The sequence below is a fragment of the Dipodomys merriami genome, unplaced genomic scaffold (assembly GCF_024711535.1).
Source record: "Dipodomys merriami isolate MVZ:Mamm:240054 unplaced genomic scaffold, mDipMer1.0.p SCAF_3023, whole genome shotgun sequence".
NCBI classification, from domain to species: Eukaryota; Metazoa; Chordata; class Mammalia; order Rodentia; family Heteromyidae; genus Dipodomys; species Dipodomys merriami.
This window is the reverse complement of record NW_027204520.1, coordinates 1-26,082: the sequence shown is the minus strand read 5'-3', so window position 1 is coordinate 26,082 and position 26,082 is coordinate 1. Positions and strand designations below refer to the sequence as shown.

General features: G+C 38.8%; 2 protein-coding genes and 1 long non-coding RNA gene across 3 annotated transcripts; 2 read left to right on the top strand and 1 right to left on the bottom strand.

Moving 5' to 3' along the window:
- Positions 1-6,831: 6,831 nt before the first annotated feature.
- LOC138840855 (fatty acid-binding protein, brain) lies at positions 6,832-11,551 on the top strand. Its single transcript, XM_070041263.1, has 4 exons — positions 6,832-6,978; positions 7,410-7,582; positions 8,347-8,448; positions 11,240-11,551. Exons 1-4 carry the CDS (start codon positions 6,906-6,908, stop codon positions 11,288-11,290), a joined length of 399 nt encoding a protein of 132 aa, XP_069897364.1. The 5' UTR covers positions 6,832-6,905; the 3' UTR covers positions 11,291-11,551.
- An 84-nt stretch (positions 11,552-11,635) lies between these two features.
- On the bottom strand, positions 11,636-14,310 carry LOC138840854 (uncharacterized). Its single transcript, XR_011376246.1, has 3 exons — positions 14,276-14,310; positions 12,218-12,303; positions 11,636-11,675 (listed from the first exon to the last, which is right to left on the bottom strand). It is a non-coding gene; the product is annotated as an uncharacterized lncRNA (long non-coding RNA).
- A 1,479-nt stretch (positions 14,311-15,789) lies between these two features.
- LOC138840856 (cyclic GMP-AMP phosphodiesterase SMPDL3A-like) lies at positions 15,790-22,667 on the top strand. Its single transcript, XM_070041265.1, has 3 exons — positions 15,790-15,947; positions 21,129-21,342; positions 22,535-22,667. The coding sequence occupies exons 1-3, from the start codon at positions 15,845-15,847 to the stop codon at positions 22,665-22,667; spliced, it is 450 nt and encodes a 149-aa protein (XP_069897366.1). The 5' UTR covers positions 15,790-15,844.
- Positions 22,668-26,082: the final 3,415 nt, after the last annotated feature.

Below are 26,082 nucleotides of genomic sequence, written 5' to 3'. Positions count from 1 at the left end.
TACCCCCACTGCCCTGCTCTTTTTTCTCTCTCTCTTTTTTGTTTTTGTTTTTTTAGTTATTTCAGTCCTTGGGCTTGAATTTACAGCCTGGGTGCTATCCCTGAGCTTTTGCTCAAGGTTAGCATCCTACCATTTGGAACACAGCTCTACTTTTGGATTTGGGGGTGGTTAATTGGAGATAAGAGTCTCCTGGATTTTCCTGCCTGGTCTAACTTTGAACTGTGGCTCTCAGCTTCTTGAGTAGCTAGAGTTACAAGTGTGAGCCATGGGTGCTAGACTATTTCTTTCTCTTAACAAACACACTTAAAACATATCCAATTATCTTGGTGTGAGGGATGATGTGTGGTAAATTGGCATGCCTGCTTTATGGTCCTACTACTTCTATAGAGTATAAAAGAATATCTCCAATACTCTGCCTCAACCTTCATTTGTTGTAGGTGTTGCCTATAATTTGTACTTATATAAAACTAGAATTCTAAGCTTAAGTGGTGAGAGACAATACATACAAGACATCCATTTAGTGTTGACTTTCAGCCCATGTAGGAGTCTACATCACCTTTCTTAGCAGAATAATTCCTTTGATGGGTGTTCTAACAGTATACCTATAAAGATCAGCTTAGACTAAAATCTGTTATTTTAACTCTACCAATAGTTTTCTAAGCATGTAAATCCTTATACTTAATCTTGTTTTAGTTACAAATAACTTCAATTGTTTCTCTAATCCTCAATTGATCCTTAATTAATACCTTCCTTTAATAGATAACCTCTGTTGTAATCTTTGCTCAAAGCTCATTTTAGTATTTCATGTACAGTATAAACAACAGAAATCTTCAAGTACTTTAAAAACAACAACAAAAGGATGATTTACAAATAACAACCCATAACAAACAGATAAAACTGCCATAGAAAGGATGATGTCCATGTATGACAGAGCATGAAGCTCTCTCATGCTTACATTTATAAATGCATTATGCATTTGATTTATTACTAGACTACGCTAGGTGTATTTACTCCAAAGGAAAAAAAAAAACTAAACACAATGAGCCTTAATACTCTCCTAAACCTTAATGTAATAGGAAAAAGAAATGTAGATATTCTACCTTTGGAGTTCATACAGATTGTAAAACAGAGGGTAATTGGATAAAGACTTGTGAAAAGATATATGGACAATACTTTAAGCTCTTACCTCTTTGGGACTCTCTCTGAGTTCACTCGTTGTATTTATTTCTATTGTTGACACTTGTTGAATACACCCATGAACTTCATAATGTGTTATACACAATGAACAGGAATCTCATTGGAGAATAAAATAGAAGCATCCAAAACTTTTGTTCTTATGTAGAAAACAGTTATATTAAACAATGAATTATAAAAACATCATAATATAAAACATAATTGAAATTACGAAATTCATATAAAACATAAATGGTATGACATAACCATTCTGTTTCAAGCCAGTGTTCTTGTGGAAGTAATATTCGAGCTAGATTCTAAAAGAGTAGAAATTAGCAGGGGTGTTGGAAAGTACTTTCTTGGAAGAGTTATGACATCTAAATGGCCTGAGGAGGGAGGGTGCCAGAAGTCTTTTATAACAAACCTGGAATAAGAAAAGGCCCTTCCTGAGTCACCTTGTCAGCTCTAGAAGCAAATTAAGGACATTTGGGGGGGGCAGTGTCTGGTCGTGGGGCCTGAACTCTGGGCCTGGGTGCTGTCCCTCAACTCTTCAGCTCAAGGCTAGCACTCTACCACTTCAACCACAGTGCCACTTCTGGCTTTTTTTTTTCTTTTTGCTTATGTGGTGCTGAGGAATCGAGCCCAGGGCCTCATGCATGCAAGGCAAGCGCTCTACCACTGAGCCACCTTCCCAGCCCAAGGACATTTTTTTATTCTTCATACCTAAGAAATTAAGTATGGGTGCTGGGAAGGTGGCTCAGTGGTAGAGTGCTTGCCATTCATACATGAGGCCCTGAGTCTGATTCCTCAGCACCACATAAGCAGAAAAAGCTGGAAGTGGTGCTGTGGCTCAAGTGGTAGAGTACTAGCCTTGAGCTGAAGAGCTGAGGGACAGCACCCAGGCCCAGATTTCAGGTACCACACGACCAACGAAAGAAAGAAGGAAAGGAAAGAAGGAAGGAAAGAAGGTAGGAAGGAAGGAAGGAAGGAAGGAAGGAAGGAAGGAAGGAAGAAAGAAAGAAAGAAAGAAAGAAAGAAAGAAAGAAAGAAAGAAAGAAAGAAATATAAATTTTGAGAAGCAACATTTAGATACTGAGAAGCAAAAAACAAAACAAAACTCTGAAGGAAATAGAAGAGAGAAGAATATTGTCTCCACTCCAATCTCCTCTTTTCTAGAGTATGCTCCATCTGGAGATATATATCTTCTCTGGTCTAGTTCTCATCTTTTAAGTACAATAATACAAATTTCATATGGGCAAGAAGTAGATAAGCCATGAGTCCTCCTTTTCCTTCCTTCTTCTACCCCACAAATTCCACTATCACCATTGAAAGGAGTTGTTGTTGTTGTTGTCGTCGTAGTCCTCCTCCTCCTCCTCCTCCTCCTCCTCCTCCTCCTCCTCCTCCTCCTCCTCCTCCTCCTCCTCCTTCTCCTCCTCCTCCTCCTCTTCCTCCTCCTCCTCCTCCTCCCCCCACCTCCTTCTTCTTTCCAGGCAATCCCTGGCACTGAGATGATGAGTTGATTGCATGAGGCTGGGTAATGAACAGTATGCCAATGACAGATGGGTGAATCCTTAGAGAATGTCTGTGCCAGGGTTTCAGACAAGTGTATTTTTTTTTATTTCCTCTATTTCTTATCCTGGGAGAGATAATAAATAGTCCACAATCCCTTCATCAAATAATCACATTTTATTTCCAACTATAGAGATACTTCACTACTATTTTATTATGCATAATTTGGCAACAACATTAACAAAAAACCCCTAAAGCAGTTGCTCTAAATGTTACTTAAATTTCTCTTGGTGAAAATCTTTGGGTATCTTACAAGAAATAATGTCATGACCTTAGTTGACTCACATTGCTTGAGAACAATATTAAAAATTTATTAACACTCCCTGTCTTCTTAAGCAAGAAAAACCGTTATAAAGCAGGCACCAGGAGATTTAGTTTCATCTGGAGAGTTTGCCAAGATCTCTCAAAGTATCTTCCCTCTCTTTGTTTATCTCACTACTTAAAAAATAACACTTCATAATGAATTCTTTATAACCCCCTTTGTCATTAGTTAATACATAAAGGTAATAGCTTTAGGAAAGGAGCCAATTCGCTGCATTTGTCTTCTTTTTATGTTTGTGGATGCATGGGTATTATAAAAATTGTAGCAAAATTGTATATTGCTCCTAGGTTTTAGAAACTTGAAAACATTATTGTATATTTTTTAGAACAGTGTAATCTCTATTCTTTGGCTTCCTTTCCTTTTACATCCTCAATAATCAGCAAATAGGTTATTGTTTGTGATCAACAAACAGTAACGTTATATTCTGAGTAATGTAAATTAGCTTAAATATGTGTAGATATATAAAAACAGTCAACTGGCTTTTCCTAAAGTTTCTGCTATAGACATCTGTATAATAATATTCTCTTTTGTATATTGATGACTAATATGCTTCTAAACTGCTTCTAGTTTTTTTTGTTTGTTTTTTGTTTTTGTTTTTGTTTTTGTTTTGGTTGGTGATTGTGCTTGAACTCTGGGCTTGGGCGCTGTCCCTGCACTCTTCAGCTCAAGGTGAGCGCTCTACCGCTTGAGCCACAGCACCACTTCCACTAAACTGCTTCTAAATCGAGAGTCTTTTGTGTTATATAAGAGACTCACAACCACAGGAATATACACTCAATATTAGATTAAGTATGTCAAGTCTGTCATATTCTTTATCTGACAGAAAAGAACGAATGAGTATAGGCAAACATTTTCGCACCTATGATCTACAGGGAACTAAGATGAATAGTGCTATAATTTTAGAATATGGAAATGAAGTGCTTTATAGTATTTATAGTTTAAGTATTGTAGAATGAAGTACATTTAAAGAAATTAAATGTTTAAGTATTATAGAATATTGAAAGGCTAGGGAAGAATATTTTGTAGTAAAATAGTTTGAGAACTTTTATCACAGGGACTAGCTTGCATAGATAAATGAATTATCTAAATTTTAATACACATATTAAAGGGAATTTATGAAGAGCTCATGACTCAGGCTGCTCAGGTACATGGTTCAAAGGTTTCTCTGTTGATGTAAGAGGGGTTTTACTGTCTGGTCTGCTTCCATTTCCAGGTTTTCTTAGCTAGTTAGGATATTTTCAAGCGTGGCCAGTTTAGATCAGTCACCATTTTACCCTCTCAGGTCAGGAGACTGTAGTCACTATCTGGAAACTCTGTGCTCTAGGTAAGTTTCTGCTTTGCCTGTTCTATCTGCCACTGCTCAGACAGGCAGGTATCTGCAAATGGCCTTGAGGATGGGCTGTGAGTCAGGCTGGGACCCTGGGTCAGGCAATTGACACTAAGTTATCTATGGCTTTTATTGTTTAGACATGAAGAGCCTTTGTTTGGATTTCTTCAGAATCCTCCAAATGCCAGTGGCTACTCCATGCTTTGGTCTTATGTTGACATTAGAAAGAACCCATTTGAAGTGCTTTAGTAAGAGAAGAACAAATTCAATCTTACATTTTATAAAGTAACTAGACCATGGTATTAGCTGGGTGGGTGGCCCAAGCCTGTAATCCTAGCCACTCAGGAGGATGAGATCTGAAGATCATGGTTCAAAGCCAGCCTGAACAGGAAAGTCTATGAGACTCTTATCTCCAACTAACCACCAGAAAATTGGAAGTGGAGCTGTGGCTCAAAGTGGTAGAAAACTAGCCTTGAGCAAAAGAGCTCAGGGACAATGTTCAAGCCCCACTAATGACAAAATAAATAAATAATAAACTCTGTAGTATTATACACATAAAATTTACTGTCTTGTAAGTTTATTTAAGTTAACATGTACATTTGATCTGTTTTGTGACATTAGCAAAACTATTATCTGGAATAAGAAAGTGAAGAAAAATGAAAAGAGAAAATTCACAAAACACATAGCCAACAAATGACTCAACCTAAAAGTGATCAAGAATCTTACCTGAATACTTACTGTTCAGTAGTAAGAAAATGAGCAACCCAATTTTTTAAAAAGGCAAAAGACTGGAGTATCACTTTGTCAGAGCAGATGTTCCAAAGGATGGCAGAGGAACATTTGAACAAATGCTCAACCCCAGTAAACAGAGAGATGCAGACTTCAGATTGTACTGTGAATGTGTAAGAAAAGGATTGGAGAGCACATGTGTCTGCAGGAACAGGGATGAGGCAATTGTCAGAGAACTAGATAAGCTCAGTGGTTGCTAGTACTGAGACAGTGCTAGTGGAGATGGGAAGAAAGTGATCATTAGAAAATATCTGAGAACCAAAATGAGATGAATTTGGAGGGTAAAACATTGGCTGTGTACTTCCACAGATGATATCATTCACACATGTGGTGCAAATGGGGCAAAGACCAGGTGTGAAGAGAGTCTATAAATGTATGCCGAGCACACACCTTGGAGATATCAAAGTAGAAACATACAGCCAGCAATGGACTAACATGTGTGAACAGAAGTGATATGTAATGGACTGAGTTTTAGGTGAGAAGAGTAAGAGAAGAGCAGGATTTGATGCGTCAGACTCATCCACCATCTCCATGAAGTACTTCTTTGACTGTCTACACTTGCAAAGCACAAACAATGTCTAGGTAAAAGGGAATTTCAGAGACTTCCGTTAAACTACTCTCTCACAATCTTTGAGTTTCTACCATTCTTGGGGTGCCTAGGCCTGCACTAAATGAAGCCAAAGCGCTCCTGGTTCTCACCACTCCTCTAGTCCCCCCCATCACCACACAGAATGTATTCATGTAGATGTGGCCTCATGAAATCAAAAGGGCCTACGGTGCAGATCCTTTAGAATCTTACTAAATGACCTTCTATCTAGGGTTTTTTTTTCTCACATCAATTCTATAATCTGTGAAAGGAGGGGAGAAAAGAACACTTGCTTTATTTTAGTGCCTCATTAGTGAATCCTAACCATACTCTTCTTGGGTTCCTTTTCCATCCCAGACTGCTTCTCACATTCTTAGGAAGAACAATGAGATCTTTAAATTCACTCCGTTTGTCTTGAGAGGGGAACAGAATTAATGAGCCTCCATTGATGTTCAGGCGGAGCTGCCTTCCAATAGAAAGACGTCTAGGGAAGGGACTTGCTCCCCACCCAGCCTCTCTCCCTAGTTTGGCATATTCTAGCCTGCATTTTGCAAGTCTTATAAATATAACAGAAAATAAAATACACTCCTCAGGCGCCTTTGTTAGAAAAGTCTGACATTTCAGTGGGTAATTTTGTCTTTAAGGGGTCCTCGTATATAACCAGCTTTGCCATTAACGGAAATCAATCTGAATGTCTTATTGTGTGTCTTTTTTCTTCTTCTTCTTCTTTCCTCACAGTTTGAGGTTGCTGTTGCCAATTTTTTTTTTCAAAACCTGAAAGACCCCCTCTCATTTTTTTCCCCCAGACTCCAGCCCGGATGAATCCCTGCAGAGATTTCCCAGGCATAAGGGCGGCAGTGTGTGCTTTGGGAGGCATCGACCTACTCCGCTAACCCAGTGGCCTGAGCCAATCACAAAGAGGATAAGAACTTTCCTTCCCACCTCTCCCGGTGTGTCAGCCTACTGGAAAAGAGGGACCAGTTGGCAATTCAAATCATTGGCTTTTTGCCTGCTTCTTATCCAAATAAGAAGGCCTGTGCTGCTACTGTGTTGCAAAAGGGTCTTCTGAAGTGCAGTGGCAGGAATACCAGAGATTCTCTGTCTCTTGCCTGTTTTTGAGTTGAAAGGAGAGGGTAAAGATGGTGGAGCCTTTCTGTGCTACCTGGAAGCTGACAGATAGTCAAAACTTTGACGAGTATATGAAGGCTTTAGGTAGGTAGAAAGAAAACGTGCTGTGCGCTCTGTAATCTGTAGCTATATGCAGATCCTTTTCTTCATCTATCAAATTAGCAAGAGTTAGACAAATCAGCCTATCCTGGCAGGTCACTTTACTCCCACAGAATGGCTTTTTAATGTAACATTTATCTGCTGTGTTGCCTAGGGCCAAATAATGGAGCATTTGATACTCTGTGAGAGATGGTATACTTCTGTGATTTTTTTTTTTCATTTTCCCCAATGTTTCTTCATCGCTTATTATTTGTGCTCAGGAGTTGTATGGTTGTAGAGTAATCATTAATAATTCATCACAGGTCTAGTGGAACTTACACTTTACAACAGGATTCCAGGACTAGAACGTAGATTTCTGTTTTGGGGGCTATTTTGGGAGTTGCTGCTGTCTGTACCTTTTCTTTTTGCTATTTTAGGTGTGGGCTTTGCTACTAGGCAAGTGGGAAATGTGACCAAACCCACAGTAATTATCAGTCAGGAAGGAGACAAAGTGGTGGTCAGGACTCAATGCACGTTCAAGAACACAGAGATCAGTTTTCATCTGGGAACAGAGTTTGAGGAAACCAGTATAGATGACAGAAACTGTAAGGTAAGAAGCATTTTCTTCTTCAGGATATAAATAGGGAGGAAAGGCTAAAGGCATCTCTACTTCTGTGGGATTTTTTTGTACATTTTTTATTGTAAAAATGCTGTACAGAGGAGTCACAGTTACATGAGCAAAGGTAATGAGTACATTTCCTATTGAGCATTGTTGTGTTTTTGAGATTGGAAAGTAGAGAAGGTCTTCAGAATTTCCATTCAGGGAGAAGAGTACCAAAGGGAACACTCTGGCAGGCCTACGTTATATTCTAGACAATGAATTATTGATATAGCCAAAATCTCTAGTCTGTGTGTCTCTTGCCATATACATTTCCCATTTTATATCAGATCTATTCTAGAAATTCTTGGATACTGTTAATATGAACCAAAGCTTAGACTTTGTTTACTCTCTCTGATTGTCTCATATTGACCACTTGCTGTCCTCATTCAAAGATTTTGCTTACATCAGGATGACTAATTGAAAGCACTGGTTCAGAATTTTTATCTCTAATATATCAAGTTTTTGAATCTAGATGTATACATCTCAATCAAATTATGACTTATTACAGTTTACACAACAAAAGATCTAGAAGTAACAGTGAAGAATTAATAGAATATTTAACTAATACTAAATATCATTGTAAGGATTAGTAGGATATTAGCTGGCAATAATTTATTCAATCATGCAGCTCTCCAGAAGTCATGCCACTTGAATTCAAATCAGAAATATTAATTATCTCTATTGATATATCCTTTATTTATTGTTGATTTCAGTCTGTTGTGAGTCTGGATGGAGACAAACTCATTCATATACAGAAATGGGATGGCAAGGAAACCAAGCTTGTACGGGAAATTAAAGATGGCAAAATGATTGCGGTAAGTGAAGATTGACAGTTCATTTCTCTTTGTGCCCCTCCTCCTACTTTTCTTATCTTCCTCCATCCCTCTGTTCTCCCTTCTTTTTGTTTTTCTTTTCCCTTCCTTAATAAAATTATGTCACTGTATGTAAAACTAGAGACATAAAATGACCTGAACTAATTGCTCTTGTAGCTCAGCTTTGTTAAACATATGCTATTGATTTACCCCAAGTGGTAAATCAAAGCAAGAACTTTTTGTAGGATTACTGTGAATATCTCAAATGAAATTTAAACATAAAACAGTCACAAAATACATGAAGGTAATTGTTATTCTGAAAACACCAAGTTTGTTTATTTAATGGCTCCTGTATCAAACTGGAGGCTTGTTTCTTGTTTTAGGTTTTTAAAAACCATATTTTACTTATCTTTAAGTAGGTATACAAAGGAGTTGTCATTCACTGAAGCAGTTTATCTACCCCTCCCAACATTTCCATTGCCTATCTCAATTTTACGTTATATATTGAATTTTTGCAATTTAATAAAGCAGTTTATGTGTATGATGCACCTTGATCTGTGTTACCACTTCAATATCTTCACCCCTCTTCAACTCACCCTGTCTTGTTTCTAACCCATTCTTGTTCTATTTTAGTTTATATAAGATTAGTACAGATTAGTTAGAGTTAAAAAAATATAATAAATGCTCTGATTTATCTTCAGGGAGAATCAAACTCATGTTATCTCCCTCTCTTTCTCCCTCTGTCTCTCTGTCTCTGTCTCTCTCTCTCTTTCTCTCTCTCTCTCCAGTCCTGGGACTTGAACTCTGGGCCTGTGCACTGTCCCTGAGCTTCTTTTGCTCAAGGCTAGCTCTCTAACACTTGAGCCACAGCTCTACTTCTGGCTTTTTTTTTATGATTAATTGGAAATAATCTCACAAACTTTCTGCCTGGGCTGGCTTTGAACCATAATCCTCAGACCTCAGCTTTAGTAGTAGCTAAGATTACAGTATGAGCTACCAGTGCCTGGCCACTCACTTAAAAAAAAAAATATGTATATATATATATATATATATATATATATATATATTATATATATATATATATGTGTGTGTGTGTGTGTGTGTGTGTGTGTGTTCAATAACAGTAGGCATGTAATCATTATATAATAGGAAAATATTAGCTAGGTGCCAGTGGCTCACACCCGTAATCCTAGCTACTTGGGAGGCTGAGATCTGAGGATCACAGTTCAAAGCTAACCCAGGCAGAAAAGTCTGTGAGACTCTTTTCTCCAATAAACTACTCAGAAAAAGCTAGAAGTACAACTGTGGCTCAAGTGGTAGAGATTTAGCGTTGAGTACAAAGAGGCTCAGGGACAATGCCCATGCCCCGAGTTCAAGCCCCAGTACCAGCAAAAAAAAAAAAAGGAAAAGATTTACAAATAATTTCTCTAATAATAAAGCAGCATTAGAAACGGAGGAAAATGTTATATGTTGATCTAGCCTATTTAGTTAATACTGATATAGTCAAGTTGATTTTGTTGTTAATTAGGAAAGCTTGTTTTTTTATTCCCTTGGCTAAAATCAGGGCCTTTGTATATTGAAATAGTTATACACCTTTTATATGTAGAAATATGATTGGGGAGAAGAAGGCCAGTTTTCCTTTGATGTAGTTTTGCCCATAGTTTTCTACAAAGATTGGAAGAAGGAAGTTTTCATTTTCAAAAGAACTAATGCAAAGTCCTCCTTTTCGTTTTCACCTCTGCTTCACCTCTCTGTGAAGAGAGCTCACACTAGCATGCATGACAGTGGCCAGATAGGACCAAATTCAGAAATGGAGATGAAAGCAATGGGTGATAGGATCACCATATCCTTGAAATCCTACAGTGCCTGATAATATCAACACTTGATAATCATAAGCACACTACCCTCTTCATTCTACAAAGCAATTCTATGACATTTTTTTCAAGATGGACTTGACATTCAAGTAGTAGAACCTATGTTCCACCTTATCCCTACCAATTAATTCCATAAGTTCACCTAGGTTTTACCATTATTGTCCAACTAATGAGTATAAGGAGTGTATTTGATAGTCACAGCTGATTTGGTACGTCATTCCGTATATCATTCATTGGATTTTCTTGAGAAATTTGTCTGATTATGCATTGAGAACTGTATGAAAACCCATTAAATTTCATGCATTTTCAAGGCAGAGAACAGAGACAAGAGTGTAGATATGCCCTTCTTCAGACACAGTTTGCTCCAGTTGCTGTGGTAATTAAGATTAAATGAGCTGAGAATGATGGCACATGCTCTAATCCCAACCCTGGGATTACAGAGGAGGATCACTGATTCAAAGCCAGACTGCACTACACAATGATACTGTCTCTAAAACTAAACCAAACCAAAACAAAACGACGACAACAAAACCCCACCACCAGTAAAGACCAAGGGAATTCTTTTAACTTGCATTTAGATATGTCTTTTAACTTGCTTTTCTTTGAGAATCATTTCAGAAACCTGAACAAAGTGTACATGATACATGTGATTCCTGTGTTAAGCATATTTCTTTTGTGTTTCCTTGTATTTATTTATTTTTATTGTAAAGAAACTGTACAGAGGGGTTACATATGAGTAAGGTAATGTGTAGATTTCCTATTGAGCTGTGTTTCCTTGTTTTAAGAATGAGAAACTTATACATCATTTAGTGTTTGTAAATGTCTTTGTTCTTTGGCACAATTCTTAAATCACATTAGCTTTAAAAATTCAGCTACCAATGGCACTGTGTAAAGGTTTGGTTACTGTTGGACTCTTTCAGACTCTCTCTTTTGGTGATGTTGTTGCTGTTCGTTATTATGAGAAGGCCTAGGGAAGCCACTGGTTCCAGACTGAAGAAGTTCTTCCATTATTCTCTGTACTTGGGCCTCAGTACTGTCCTATGATTGCAGCTCAGCTTTTCCCTTATTAGAAGGTTATCCTTGGTCTGGAGGCAGAAAATGGTGATTTACAAACTTGTTTGACCAACCAGCCTGTCAAATTTTTGATATGTGAATGAAATGTAAAATGAAATAAAACTAAAATGACATTAAAGTTTAAAAGAAAATTCTAGTTTCATTTAAATTTCACTTAACTTTTGTAACAGTTTTTTTTAATAAAGAAGTGAATACATTTTATTTTCTTCATAATGCAAACCAAACTGGAATAAAAAACTTACATGCACATCAAGTTTCGTGGTTGCTTTTGTTGCCAATAACCTGTTGAGAAGTTGTGTAAAGTTGTATTTTAAAGAAAATAACTTTTCTTGTGGCAAAAAGTAAGGCTGGAAAAGTCAGCAGCTTTCATAAAATATTAATGAAAAAGAAGATATTTCAAAAAAGTGGGAGTGTCACATTTTTGTTGGAGACTTTAATGAAGAACTTGAGATGATAAAATTCATTCAGTCAGTAAATAAATTCTTCTTATAATGAATTAGCAGACTAGAGAAATGACTTTTTGCTGTTAGAAGCAGTCTGATATACTTCAAAATGTATTAAAATAAGCAAATACAATATTATAGAATTGAAATAATTTATCAACATTTCTGATAAATAGGAAAGTAGATTTCACCCTAGATTATTAAAATGAGGCTCCAGACAATTAAAGTGAGTTAGATTAGGTCAGTAGAAATGTTCAAATAAAGTGTGTAAAAAAATGCATCTAGCCAGGATCTGGTGGTTCCAGACTATAATCCCAAACTACTCAGAGCCAGAATATCTGAATTTGACAATAAAGTTCACTAGACTTCAAAAGAACCAACCAAAAGCAGGATTGGAGTCATCCTCAAGTGGTAGAGTGCCAGCTTCAGAAGCAGTATTTGCAGGAAGGCAGGAATTATTGTTTTTACTTTCATGTGAGGAAACGGAATGGCATTAGCATGACCAAATCATCATGACTAGTAATTAATACTAACAATGGCAAGCTTTACAGGATGCCCCTTCCTTCCTCCTCAAATCGATATTACAGCTAAATTTTCTTCTGAAACAAAATTGCGACTTACTTTCCCTGATTATTTCTTAGGGAACTTTTCTTCCTTAACTATTGCCCAGGGGAAGTAAATTCTGATAACTTCCTTCCATCTTCCCTCTCTCCCTCCCTCCCTCTCTCCCTCCCTCCCACTCTTCCTTCCTTCCTTCCTTCCTTCCTTCCTTCCTTCCTTCCTTCCTTCATTCCTTCCTTTTTGTTCCTTATTTCTTGATACTGGTATTTGGATACATGTTAGCCAAGTGCTCTGTCATTTGAGCCATTCCTCAGATTTTTTTGGTTTTAGTTTATTTTTAGACAAAGCTTCATGATTTGTTGGACTATAATTGTCCTACTGGGGACAGACCATGCTATTCTTTTTTTTTTTTTTTTTTCTTTTTAATCTGGTCCTGAGGCTTGAACTCAGGGCCTGGACACTGTCCCTGAGCCTATTTGTTCGTCCCTGAGCCTCTTTGTTCCCAAGTCTAGTATTCTACCACTTAAGCCACAGTGCTACTTCTAGATTGTTCTGAGTAGTTTATTCGAAAGACTCTCACTGACTTTCCTGTCCGTGCTGGCTTCCAACTGTGACCCTCAGATGTCAGCCTCCTCAGTAGCTAAGATTACAGATGTGAGCTACCAGCCTCTGGCAGACCAAACAGTTGAGATTAGAGGTATACACCCAGCTTGTTTGTCAAGATAGAGTCTTTATTAACTTTTTGCCCAGGCTTACCTCAAACTACCATCTTTTCATTTCTGCCTCCCAGGGTAGCTGGAACTACAGGTATGTACCACTATGCCTTACCCATACAATATTTTTGTTTTATCAACCTAGTAAACTCAGTAAGTTTTCATGTTATCCCAGATACAATAACTTGTAAATATGAGGGTAATTCTTTTAACTCAAAAGATTAACTGCAATGATATTATTGCTTATTATTATTTAGATGACTATCCAGAATTCATGAAATCAGAGATGTTTTGGATTTTGCATATATGTTTTAAATTTATATACATAAATGAAAAATCTTGGTGCTAGGATCCAAGTTAAATGACACAATTCATTTATGTTTCATATACACCTGTTGCATATAGCGAATGCCAATTTAGATAGTATTTTTAGTGCAGATGTGCTTTTCCTGGTGCCTGTCACATGATGTCAGTGCTTAAACACTGGGACTTTGAAGAATCTTCAATTTAGGAATTTTGTATTGGAGATACTCCATTTGTAGTTTACTATAAGTTAGAGAAATAGAACGTAAAGCATAGTGATAAGATTTAACATTGAATGCACAAGTATTATTGTCAAGACAAGATTATATAGCTAAGCTTTCTGGTCCTGCAGAGTCTACTGCTGTCTTTAAACACATGAAACAGAACATTAAGAGGATGTTCTCTCCAGTTATCCAATTAGTATTATCTCTACTTCTGGCAAGTGCTGCCCACTTGGTGACTTCTGCCTATGGTGTAGAAACAAATTCCGTGCTAAATGTACAATGCAATAACAGGGTATCTATTCAGCTCATTCAGCTCACATCAATAACATTAATTTCCAACAGAGGAGGCGTGGAAGTCTAAATAGGAAAAACAATGCCACAGTGGGCTAGAAGATCAAGTTCTCAGTGGGGATCACACGTATATTTCTAGACACATTTCAACATATATTTGTTTACTGACTGTTTATAGCGTAGATTCAAATCATTTTCTTTCCAACGAAAAGCTCTCTCACAGAGCAATGTGTCAACATACTAACTTTAAAACTTTTTTTAAACTTCTTCACCTTCACCAAGAGGTCTGGGAAAGAGAATGGTCTTAAAGATATAAGCTAGGCTAGAAGCTATTTAGTGAAGTTTACCCAAAGACTGTGGAGAGCAAGTATGGAATTCTGCTCTCATCTCTCTCATCTCCTCAAGATAAACAGGCACATCTACAAACAGGTCCAGGGTGAGGGCGCAGAGCTGGGAGAAGCCTTGAGAATCTGAGAAGGTGGAAATGAGTACAGAGGAAAACAAGAAGAGAAAATGGAACAGAAGCACTAGGAGACTAGTGCTTCTCCCCACTTATTCTACTCTATGCAAGACACATTTCCTGGGTTTCAACTATTTCATAGCCAGTTTATACCTTGTCAAATGTACTGGAAATTGAAAGGAAATGGGCAAACCCTGACATTTTTACAATTTATCCACCTCCTTTCTTTTGGCTTGGGAACTCACACGTGGTTATTTGCTAACCTTGATATTGATCTCTGTCTCACAAGTGCATCTCTGTTTCCATGTGCTACCTACCTTCTCCCTGGCAGTCTACATTAAGGGCTGAGAAACTGCTGGGATCATTTGTTCTGGGAAAGCCCCTGGCTACTTGTGCTGCTTCTGAATCATCTGCAAGCTGAACAAGACTGGGACTATCCTGTCTGGACTTGAAATGACACTGGGTTCCTACTTCAAAGTCCATTTAATTAGACACATTCTCATGAAAACACGCAGAACAGAAACTAAGATTTTCTCTGATGCAACATAAAGGTACTGTACAATATTGTTAGTGTAAAAATAACCACTGTTGCTAGGTGCCAGTGGTTCATGTATATAATCCTCAGGAGGCTGAGATCTGAGGATTGTGATGCAAAGCCTGTTGGGGCAGGGAAGTATGATATCCAACCCAAAAATAGAGCAGTGGTAGAGTGGGGGCAGTGCCGGGGTCCTAAGTTCAAGATCCAGATGAACACACATACAAACAAATAAACACTTCTAAGGAAAGAACAACATAGCTTGTTCAGAGCCAAATATGAGTGAAGTGACCAGGAACTGGGAATAATGAATTCAATTTATGCTGAATGACATGTTCCACTATGGAAGAGGACACATGGAATTTTGTAGTCACAGAACAGTGGGAAAAATGAAGTAGACTGGCCACTACCAAGCAGGTATTATCATACTGCTGGGATGCAACACCAGGAGAGTGCCTGCCTACTATGCATCAGGCTGGCCTCTCCTCCCTGAATTGCTGCTGAAGCTGCATTTCCCACAACGTGTCAAGGTAGCCCTTTGAGACCCACGGCCTTAATCCCAACTCTCCCCAGCAGCCCAGTCCAAAACACACTTCCCTCCAAATTGCTCTGCACAACTTCCTGCCAGAGGCGCTAACTACTGTAGTGCACGGTGGGGCCTTGGGAAGATGCCCGCCTGAGCACACGCCTTCCCGGTCCACTGGAGAACAGTACAACAACTTAACGACCACTCCCTAGCAGCTGACGTTCAGATAAACACGCTTTGGGGGAAAATCAGCTTCTGCACTTGATCGGCTGGGCGTCTACACCCGGAATCGCCTAGTGCCTCCTCCCCACCCCACCCCCACCCCCCAAGGGCCTGACTGTCCCAGGACACCCGAGCCCGCCCGAGCCTCCCTGGGTTGGTGGCCACGGCTCGCCATGGCACTGCTGGGCACCTTCCTCTGCTGCCTCCTGGCCGCCTGGCACGGCTGCCCGGGCCTCGGGCTGCCCCTGGCACCCGGGTGTCCCGCTCCGACGGTGGGTGAGTGGTGGGTGGGAGTCCCCCTTCCGTCCCCAGAGCAGCGCCCGGCGCTGTGTTCAAGGACAGCTCAAAGTCAGGATCATGCGCTCGGAGCTGAGCGCGCAGCTGGGCCGCTGGGGCCACCGAGCTGGCCTCGGCCCCCGGGCGCGGGACAGCAGGCGACCCGTGGATCTGATCCGCAGAGAAGTTGCGGGGGGGGGGGGTGGGGGTGGGTGGGAGGCGGTGCTGGGGTGGCGGCGATCCCGCCCCAGAGCACTCCCAGACCTCTCCGGGGTTCAGCCTGCCCCGTGTTTGTTTACCTCCCCTGGGTCAGCTGCCGGGGGAGAAGGAGGGCGGGAGGAAGGAAGAGCCCCAGGGCCCAGGGGAAAAAGGAAGCCAGGAGTTGGGACTTGGGGTGTCCCAAGCCCATTGGCTCTCTGTATTTATTCCCACTACTGAATGCCGTGCCTGTGACCAAATCTCAAAGTGTGCCAGCCACCAACCAACAGCGGGGCACAACACCTTCACTTGTGTAAAAGGCAGACTTAAGGTCTCTTGTCAGGATGGGACCCCAAAGGATGTTTAAGCAGCCCTCCAGCCCAAGCTGGGGAATCGTTGCTCCAGACATTTAGTCTGTTTAGAATGTCTGTGGAGAGATGGATTGTAGGATTCCTTCCTACCCTTTGGTTTCAAAAATCAAAGTGTCACCTCTTGCCCGATTCCCTTAAAAACTAATCACCCTGTTAAAGGGGGAAAGAGAGGCAGTACTGTTCTGCTTTTGAGAAAAACTTTCCCTGAGGGAGATTCATAGTGGCCCTCAGTACTGAGAGCTGTGTGTGTGTGTTTGTGTGTGTGTCTCTGTGTGTGTGTCTGTGTCTTGTCTCTTTTCCCATTCTCTAGTAGTATCTGCTCTATACAGTACTTCTGGGCGGGGGGGGGGGGGTGCTGGGGGAAAAATGATCCCTTCTTTTGGGCAGAGGGCCAGACTCGCATGATTCAGTGTTAAGGCAGTTGGAAGCAAGAACTGTAAATCTGGTTTTCCAACTGTGGGAAATGTCAGTCAACAAGACATTGCCGCTCAAATGTTTGCATGTGTTGGCATCTACTTCTCGATGAGCTGGAGTCCTGTGACTTTGATTCAAGGCAGATTTTAAGATAAAATGGCTCAGGGTTGCCGGAGGGCTCCGATAGGCAAATGACTTGATTGCTAAAGGCCTTCATGCTGACTTTCTGGGGGTGATGTGAATGTTGTTCTCTGGTTATCTGCAAGTTTTGGGAGGGAAGTTGAAAGGTGGAATGACCTCCTGCTGCAGAGGAAGGGATACCGGTGAACTGGTCTCCGTGTTGACTCAGTGGTTTATTTTTTTCCATTTGATAAGACTCGCATCCTTTCTCCATCCGGTCTCCAATCTTGGTATTTCATAACAACTCCCACCTTTCCTAACTTCTGCTTGTTTTGCTTTTGTGTGCTTAAAATGTCAGTCTCAGGTTTACTGCCTACTGAGTTTAGGTTGTGAGAGAATAACTACTCTACCAAACTCTAGATTTAGTAGCTGGTTAACTATTAGGTGTTTAGTACATGGGAAATAACAGTACACATATTAACATTTATTTAAACAACAAGCACACATCTAAATAGCTGCTAAGGTTCAATGAGTTCTTCATGATAAATCACTATTTTTTTAAAGATTTTTTTAAGGTAATCTTGACATTTATCTAAGTAGATTGCACCCCCATGCATTTTTTAATTGTCTTAGAACAGTAAAGTCACTCTGCTCTTTGAACTAATAAATCTGAATCTGTCACAGTCCACAGACCTTAGAAACACACACACACACACACACACACACACACACACACACACACACACACACACACACACACACACACACACACACACACACACACACACAGCTTTTTGTGTATAATTGTATTTCAGGCAGGAAGTGAGGCCTCCAGATATTCCTTACTCATAAATCTCAGGTTAACCTTCCCATGGAGCTCTATTCTTGGCACCTATTTAAAGCCATCTTTCAGGAAATGGAATTAAATACCCCCTCATTTATGTCTGTCTGGCATTGTGACATAGTAGAAAGAGCACTAATGTCTGGATAGACTGGTTCTAGGTCAGCTTTCATTTCAGAGTCATGTAGTCTTGAGGAAGTTCTGAAATCTGCCCTGGCTTAAATGCCAAGACACATAAATTGAATGATCAGAATTATTCTGGATACTGGAGATACAGAAATCAGGTAGTACTAGATTACATCAGATGTATGGGCCCCCAATGAATTTAAACTGTTGGGTTATATAATACGTTTATTATATCTCCCTTTATCTTCACAGAATCTCCTAGGTGGATGTCACTGCCTGTATTCATGTGAGCTGGGACAAGATGCATGACCATAAGCACAGGCAGGGAAAGTGTGTTCTGTGACTAAGAGCAACAGAGACTCAGTGGGCTTCCCGAGTTCATGTATTAGCGTGTGACTTGAACTTAATTTCTGTGTACTTTCCTAACTATATAATGGAGAACAGTATTAAGCTAATACATGGAAAGCATATAAAAGAGCTTAACATATAGTAAGTAGTTGACAATATTTAATACTTATTTAGAAATTGGGAAGTTTAAGTCAAATTTCAAGTTTGGAGTTAGAACACAATAATGGTAGAACTAATATGAACTACTAGATGGAACACATCTTCTAAATCTCACAGAAGACACTATTATTATTCCTATTTAGAAGATGTTTTCAGAAGAATAAGTACTATGTAAATTGCCTATAAGCCTTTTTTGTTCGTTGGTTTTGCCAGTCCTGGGACTTGAACTTGGGGCCTGGTCTCAGTGTTTGAGCCCAGTGGTCTGAGCTTCTTTTGCTCAAGGTTAGCACTCTACCCCTTGAGCCATATCACCACTTCTGGCTTTTTTGATAGTTATTTGGAGATAAGAGTCTCAGGGACTTTGCTGCCCTGGGTAGGCATCAAACCACAATCTTCAGATCATGGCCTCTTTATTTAGTAGCTAGGGTTATAGGCATGAGCCACTGGCCACTACTCCTGTGTAACTATTTAACATGGACTTCCATCTCTCTTTTGTCTACCACTTGTTAAATGAGAGCTTGTAGTTTAAAATTATAAAAACACTGCCAAGAAACAGCTCTCAAAGGACAACTCACTATTTCCCCTCCAACAGATTTACTGTTTTCACTGTATTTTTTTCCACACTGAGTTTTAAGCCTTTATTATCATTTCATACATGAAAGTTCTGATGTGTTTCTGATATAAAGCACTGGTAATCGGTGAGCTCAAAATTCAGTGTATTTTAATAGTTTATTTTGAAAGCAAGTTTAAAAATAATTAAAAACAGCAATCTGAGGGGAAAATGTACAAAATATACTCACAAAATAATAAATTCAGGCAAGGAAAATGTGTTCCCATCTGCAGCTCAAAAAATCAGTTTTGTCCTGAAAGTTACATCTCCAAAAAAGGAAATTAGACCTGATTATGCATGGTTATTTAAAAAGTACAGCTATTAAAACTCTTTATCACAGAAATCTACAAGAAACTGTGGGAAAAAAAACCAAAGTTAAATTAACAAGATAGCAGAAGGTCCCCAAATCATTTAACTTATCTGTAAGTTACATGCGAAAACTTGGGGCACTTCAAAGTGAGGTTCAGATTAACCATGTCTGTTTGAACCAGTTCTCTAATTGATCAACCACTAGTTTCTCAACTCCAAAGTCAGTCTTGATTCTAACTTCATAGAGCTTTGTAGAACCTAGGCAATTCCTATTCTGTTTATGTGAAGATTACTACAACTTGCATTTTTTTTTTTGTCTGTCGTGGGGCTTGAACTCTGGGCCTGGGCTCTGTCCCTCAGCTCTTCAGCTCAAGGCTAGCGCTCTACCACTTGAGCCACAGCGCCACTTCCAGCTTTTTCTGCTTATGTGGTGCTGAGGAATCAAACCCAGGGCCTCATGCATGCAAGGCAAGCACTCTACCACTGAGCCACCTTCCCAGCCCTACAACTTGCAATTTATATTGCATTGCTAGTAAAGGTTTTGTGTGGTTCTTTTGTATTGAAAAGCAAAGTTATATAAAGATACAATCAGATATACATTTTCTGCTTTTGCAATCTACTTGATTTGTGTGGCGATGGCAAACTATATCAATATTTTTATCAGAGGGATCCAAATAATTTAACATACCTTAAAATATAAAAAGTGATATATTAAGCAAGAATATAATATGAACACAGGCTCTCAGAAAAATGGCTCAATAAATTTTATTATGCGAACTCATCTTTTTACTTATTTATTTTTGGTGCCAATCCTAGGGCTTGAACTCAGGGCCTGTACACTCTCCTTGAGCTTTTGTGCTTAAGGCTAGTGATCTACCACTTGAGCCAAGTTGCACTTCCAGCTTTTCTGGTAGCTAACTGGAGATAGGAGTCTTAAAGACTTTCTTGCCTAGGCTAGCTTCAAATTGCAATCTTAGCCTCCTGAATTGAATAGTCACGATTACAGGTATGAGTCATCAGTACATGGCCAACCTCATCTTTCTAAACTATTTTTTACTTTTATTTTTGTTTACTACCCTTAAGTAGATGTACAAGGGATGTGCCATTCAATAAAGCAGTTTATAAATACAGTGCTTCTTGATGAATGACACCTCTTTCAACTTTCTCACCCTTCCTTTCCAACCATTCCTTTCCTCACTTTTCTTTTTCATTCTTTCTGTTTTTTGGTTTTTTTGTGTGTCACTTGCGGGCTTGAACTCAGATTCAGGGCACTGCCCCTGAGCTTTTCACTCAAGGCTAATGCTCTACCACTTTGAACCACAGCGCCTCTTCTAGTTTTCTGGTAGTTAATTAGAGATAAGAGTCTCATGTACTTTCCTGCCCAGGCTGGCTTGGAATCTTGATCCTCAGCTCTCAGCCTCCTGAGTAGCTAGGACTACAGGCTTGAACCACTGGCACCTGGCTCTCACTTTTCTTAGGTAATATTGAGTTCATTTGTTCAGACACACCAATTTCCTGTGTTCTTCCTATTGTTCTTCTCAAAGGGAAGAATTGTATTTAACTTTGTGGTATTAGAACACTTAACTTTTTGAGGACTTCCATCCATCATAGAGAGTGGCTCTAGTTTTAAAGTATGGAATCCTGAAAGTGAAGAATATTAATCAAGATTTCTTTTTAATCCACAGGGCAGTTTTGGCATGTAACAGACTTACACTTAGACCCTACTTACCATATCACAGATGACCACACCAAGGTATGTGCTTCATCCAAGGGTGCAAACGCCTCCAATCCTGGCCCTTTTGGAGATGTCCTGTGTGATTCTCCTTATCAACTTATTTTGTCAGCCTTCGATTTTATTAAAAACTCAGGACAAGAAGCATCTTTCATGATATGGACAGGGTAAGTTATTATATCAATACTTCTTAATATTTTGGTATTTGTCTTTTAAAGTTTTTTTTCAGTTTCATTACAATGCTGAATTACATTAAAGAGAGAAATTATGCTTTAAGAATATTCAGATTAAAGCTGTTAGATCCAAATAGCGTTATCAGAGACATAAAGGAAATTTATAATATAAACTTTAGAAATTCATTACTTTTAACCAGGATATGCTGTCTGTAAATGTACACTTACATTAACATCTTGAAGTACCGATTAATGTAGTAACGAGGGAAAAAGACAACAATAAGAATTAACCTATGGGAACAATTTTGAAAACATTTTCTAGTAGTAAAATTAAGTATTTCTATCTACTATAAAAGAAGGGTGAGCTGGGGTGCTGGTGGCTCATGCCTATAATTCTAGCTACTCAGGAGGCTGAGATCTAAAGATCATGGTTCAAAAGCCAGCCTAGGCAGGAAAGTCTGTGAGAGTCTTATCTCCAATAAACCATCAGAAAAACCAGAAGGGGTGCTGTGGCTCAAGTGGTAGAGAGTTGGCCTTGAGCTGAAGAACTGAGAGACAGCACCCATGATAAAAAAGAAGAAGAAGGATGAGGTTTGTATGTCTACTGGTAAAATACTGATCATGGCTAATACTCAGAGTATTCATTTTATGATGGGTATTGTATTAATTTATATATTACAACTTATTTAATCTATTATAGTTGGCTTCACTATTATTATATTTCAAATGATATGGAGATAACAATCATCTAAATAATTTGTTCAATTGTATAAAACTAGTGATTGGCATTTGAATACCTTTGAGTTTGAAACCTTTGTTTTACTAATACTGTAGTTTTGTTTTACTTATCATAAAATTTTGGTTAGGCATTAAAATAGGTTGGTATTTTGTGTGTGTGTGTAGTGTGTGTGTGTGTGTGTGTTTGTGTGTGTGTGTGTGTGTGTTATTTCTTGAGATAAGGTCTCAGTAAGTTGCCCAGTCTGGTTTTGAACTCCTGGGCCTAAGGAATCCTCTTGCCTCAGATGTCTGAGTAACTGAGACTATAGGTATACTATCATGAACTTTTCAATTTAGTCTGCTATATTAAAACAGAAGTTTCCAATAATAGGTTTAGAAATGGAGCATACATGCAACTAGTGACTTCTTAAAACAGATTTTGTTCTTTCTAATTCTGTCTCCATTTAAGTGATAGCCCACCTCATGTTCCAGTACCCGAACTCTCAACAGATACTGTTATAAAGGTCATCACAAATATGACAACGACAGTCCAGAACCTCTTGTCCAAACCTCCAGGTTTTCCCTGCACTGGGAAATCATGACTACTGCCACAGGTAATGCCCGTGTCAAATTCAGAAGTCAACATCAGATATCAAAATTGCAGGGCTTTTGTCTTCAGTAATTTCTAAATTATGATGTTAACTAGCCAGTGATAGTGCACAGGAAGAGTCTTCAGAAGGAAAGGCATATTCCTGGAGTTGACAGTCAAGGAAGGCAAGACAATACTCTGGGTACTTTAGAAGAATTGAAATATATAATTAATTAAAAGATACGTCAACAGTGAGTTTTCAGAATGAAGTTTGTAGAATGTTAATTCTTGTTTTCTTTTTATCATCCTCTTCAATTTCTCCTCTCATTTGAATAGTTTTCATGTTCATTTTCTTTTCCATGCCAGGTTTAGCGAGGAAGATTAGTGTTGACAAATGTCTGTATTTTCTAGAATTATATATTAGGCACACAAAGATCAGCATTATCTGATTTAAGATAGCTCCTGATTAAAAACAACAATCAGGGCTGGGATGTAGCTCAGTGGTAAAGCACTTGCCTAGTAAGTGCAACATCTAGTATCAAAAAAGAAAAGACCACCTGCCCCCCCGCCAAAAAAATGCAGTTAATAACAGAAGTTGTAGAAGACTACTATGATAGCCAAAGGGGAAAGATCCACATTCCAATTAATAAGATGTGATTCAAAGCAAAAACTATGTTTAGGATATTCAATTTTAATACCTGGTGGAGCCTGAGCACTGGTAAGAGTTGCCATTTGTTAAGCTCCCTGGTCATAACAATTGGATGTCAGTCATGGTTCAAGGATTCTTTACAATTTGTATAGATTTAAGGGATACCTGAGATTGCTCAATAGACTGGAGACTGGCAAAGTATATGTAGCCTGTGGTTCAGATTCAGTCCGTTGTTTATTTTTTATAAATAGCTTTTTAACAGAAGTCGCTGTTTTCATTGGTTCTGTTTTGTCTGTGATTACAGAGGTAAAATATTTGTTGCAGAGACTGTATGGTTCGTAAGTCTATGCTTTCCTTTATGGAAAAGTTTACTGACTCGTGCTCTGAATCAGTCCTCCATTTGATAGATGAGAAAAAAAAAACGATGCCCAGAAGTGCGATTGGCTTTTCCTGGTGCTCCAAATCCCCAATTCTGGATCTTTTCGCTCCAGTTCTTCCTCTCCCCTTCCCCCCCCCCCCCTCCGCCCCTTTTACACATCCCTTGCTCTTGACATACGCAGTATTTCCTAAACAGGATATTTACTCTGTGCATTTTTCTCGTTGCCTGGAATATCTTTCCCGTTTTCTGTCATATAGATGAGTGGAGTTGAGTTATTTTAGGTAACATGACTAGTTACTTTAGGTAACATAACTAGAATAGAATATAGATTTTGGAAAACTGCTTTCTGGCACAAGTTTAACTTTCAAATGCCTTTATGGCATTGGTCTCCATTCTTGGAGTAAACAAGATAGGAATCTTTGTAAGCCAGTACCCCAACTCTAGTAGCCAACTTTTATTACTGTTTTGGTACTAGACTACCCAGTAAGGAGACTTTAGGGCAAATGACTTTCACAAGCTCAAAGTTACACATGTTGTCTTTATATTCCTTCAATGACAGGTGTACTGAAAAATGTGAGGTTCTGAGATATAGTCACAAGAACTTAACTCTATCTTGACTTGCTTTGAAGAGCTTGATTTCATATCATAAGCCATAAGTTCCTAATATTTGCACACAGGTTCACTAATACCTATCTTGCAAAGTTTTTGTGAGAACTAGTGATAATTTATGAAGAGGGTCTAGTTTACTTCCTGGCATTCCATAAGTCCTCAGTAAGTGGTGGTTTATTAAATGGCAGTCCATACTGCACTTTTTCTCACTTTATGAGGTCTTTTTGTTTTAAATCTCATCAAACTGTAAAAAATTCAGATTTAAAGACTGACTTCTCTGATTTATCTTACAATATGTATCACTAACTTATGTCATATATATACCTTAACTGATTAATTTTTTTTCTTGCCTTTTTGCTACTGGGGCTGGAACTTACACTCCTTCATTTACTCATGCCTAGCACACTGCTGTTTGAGCCGTACCAGAACTTCTGGTTTTTTGCTAGTTATGTATTTGGAATCTCTCTTGGATTTGTCTGATTGGATTGGTTTGTAACTGAAATACTCAGATCCTAAGTAGCTAGGATCATAGATGTGAGTTGCTAACACATGGCTATGATTTTCTTTCTTTTTTTTTTTTTTAGGATGGGATTGAAACCAGGGCCTCATATAAGCCCAGTGTAGAGGCTGCACTGAGCTTATTATCAAGCCCCTAGATTATGGTTTTATATCTGAAAGTCTTTTTTTCCGAATCTATTTTCCAATGGTTATTTCTCCCCTTCACAGTTTTAGAAAATTTCCAATGTCATCTGAAATGTAATTTCTCTATTGAACCCCCATAAACCTGTACCAGAAACAGAGAGGTAGGCGTCCCCACCAATTACATTTGAGACAGATAACAGTGGGAACCTGGGTATTCCTTCTTGTTGCTTTCCACTGAGCAGTCTGGATCATAGTCCCTGTTGGGTGGATCACTCTTGATTGCACCTCATTTCTCAGCAGTGGTGAGGCCTCAATACAACAGGACTAGAAGGTAGCATGACACAATAAACAGTGTAAAAGTAATGGTGAGAACATGTGGAGGCTTGAGGGAGGGACCAGCTGGCTGGATGAATCACCCAACTTCTTTCCTTATATTTAAAAATGGGAAAAATCTAGATTGATTTTTCTATGTACTCCATTCTTCTAGATCTGTAGGTTTTGTACACTAGGATTAAACCACTTTCAGACTGAAAATATTTTTAATGAAATCCTTAAATCTTGAGCATGAGCAAATGTTTGCTCTTGCCACTATTCCCTGAACTCTACAGATAACAGTTGCTCACCTAACATTTAATTTTATTGGGTATTACAGGTCATCTGAAGATGACTTGAGCTGGACAAAAGAATGTAAATGCTATTTATGTAAATAAATAGATTTTATGTAAATACTATTTATAAATGGCATTTGAGATGCCTTGAGTCCCCCAAGGGTTTTAGTATTCAAATGGAATCTCAAAATAAACCCCCCATGGTTACTGTGGGGCAATTGAAAAATTTAAGGTTACATATTATGTAGGCAACATTATGATTTTGTCAGTCATCTTTAATTGAAGGAATGGTCAATACTTTGTAAATTTATCTTTATTATTATTATTATTTTACCAATTTTCCTTTAAATCGACATTGTCCTCAATTGTAATTCTCACGTAGATGAACATGATTCACACAAACTGAAGATACATTTTGGGTAATTAGTTCAGTTAAAACAATTCATTGGGTTATTTCTTGCACAGTACCTAGCTTGAAATATAGCTAAGTATTTTGATCAATACTGATAGAGAAATTCCACAAAGAGATGCCTCTGTATAA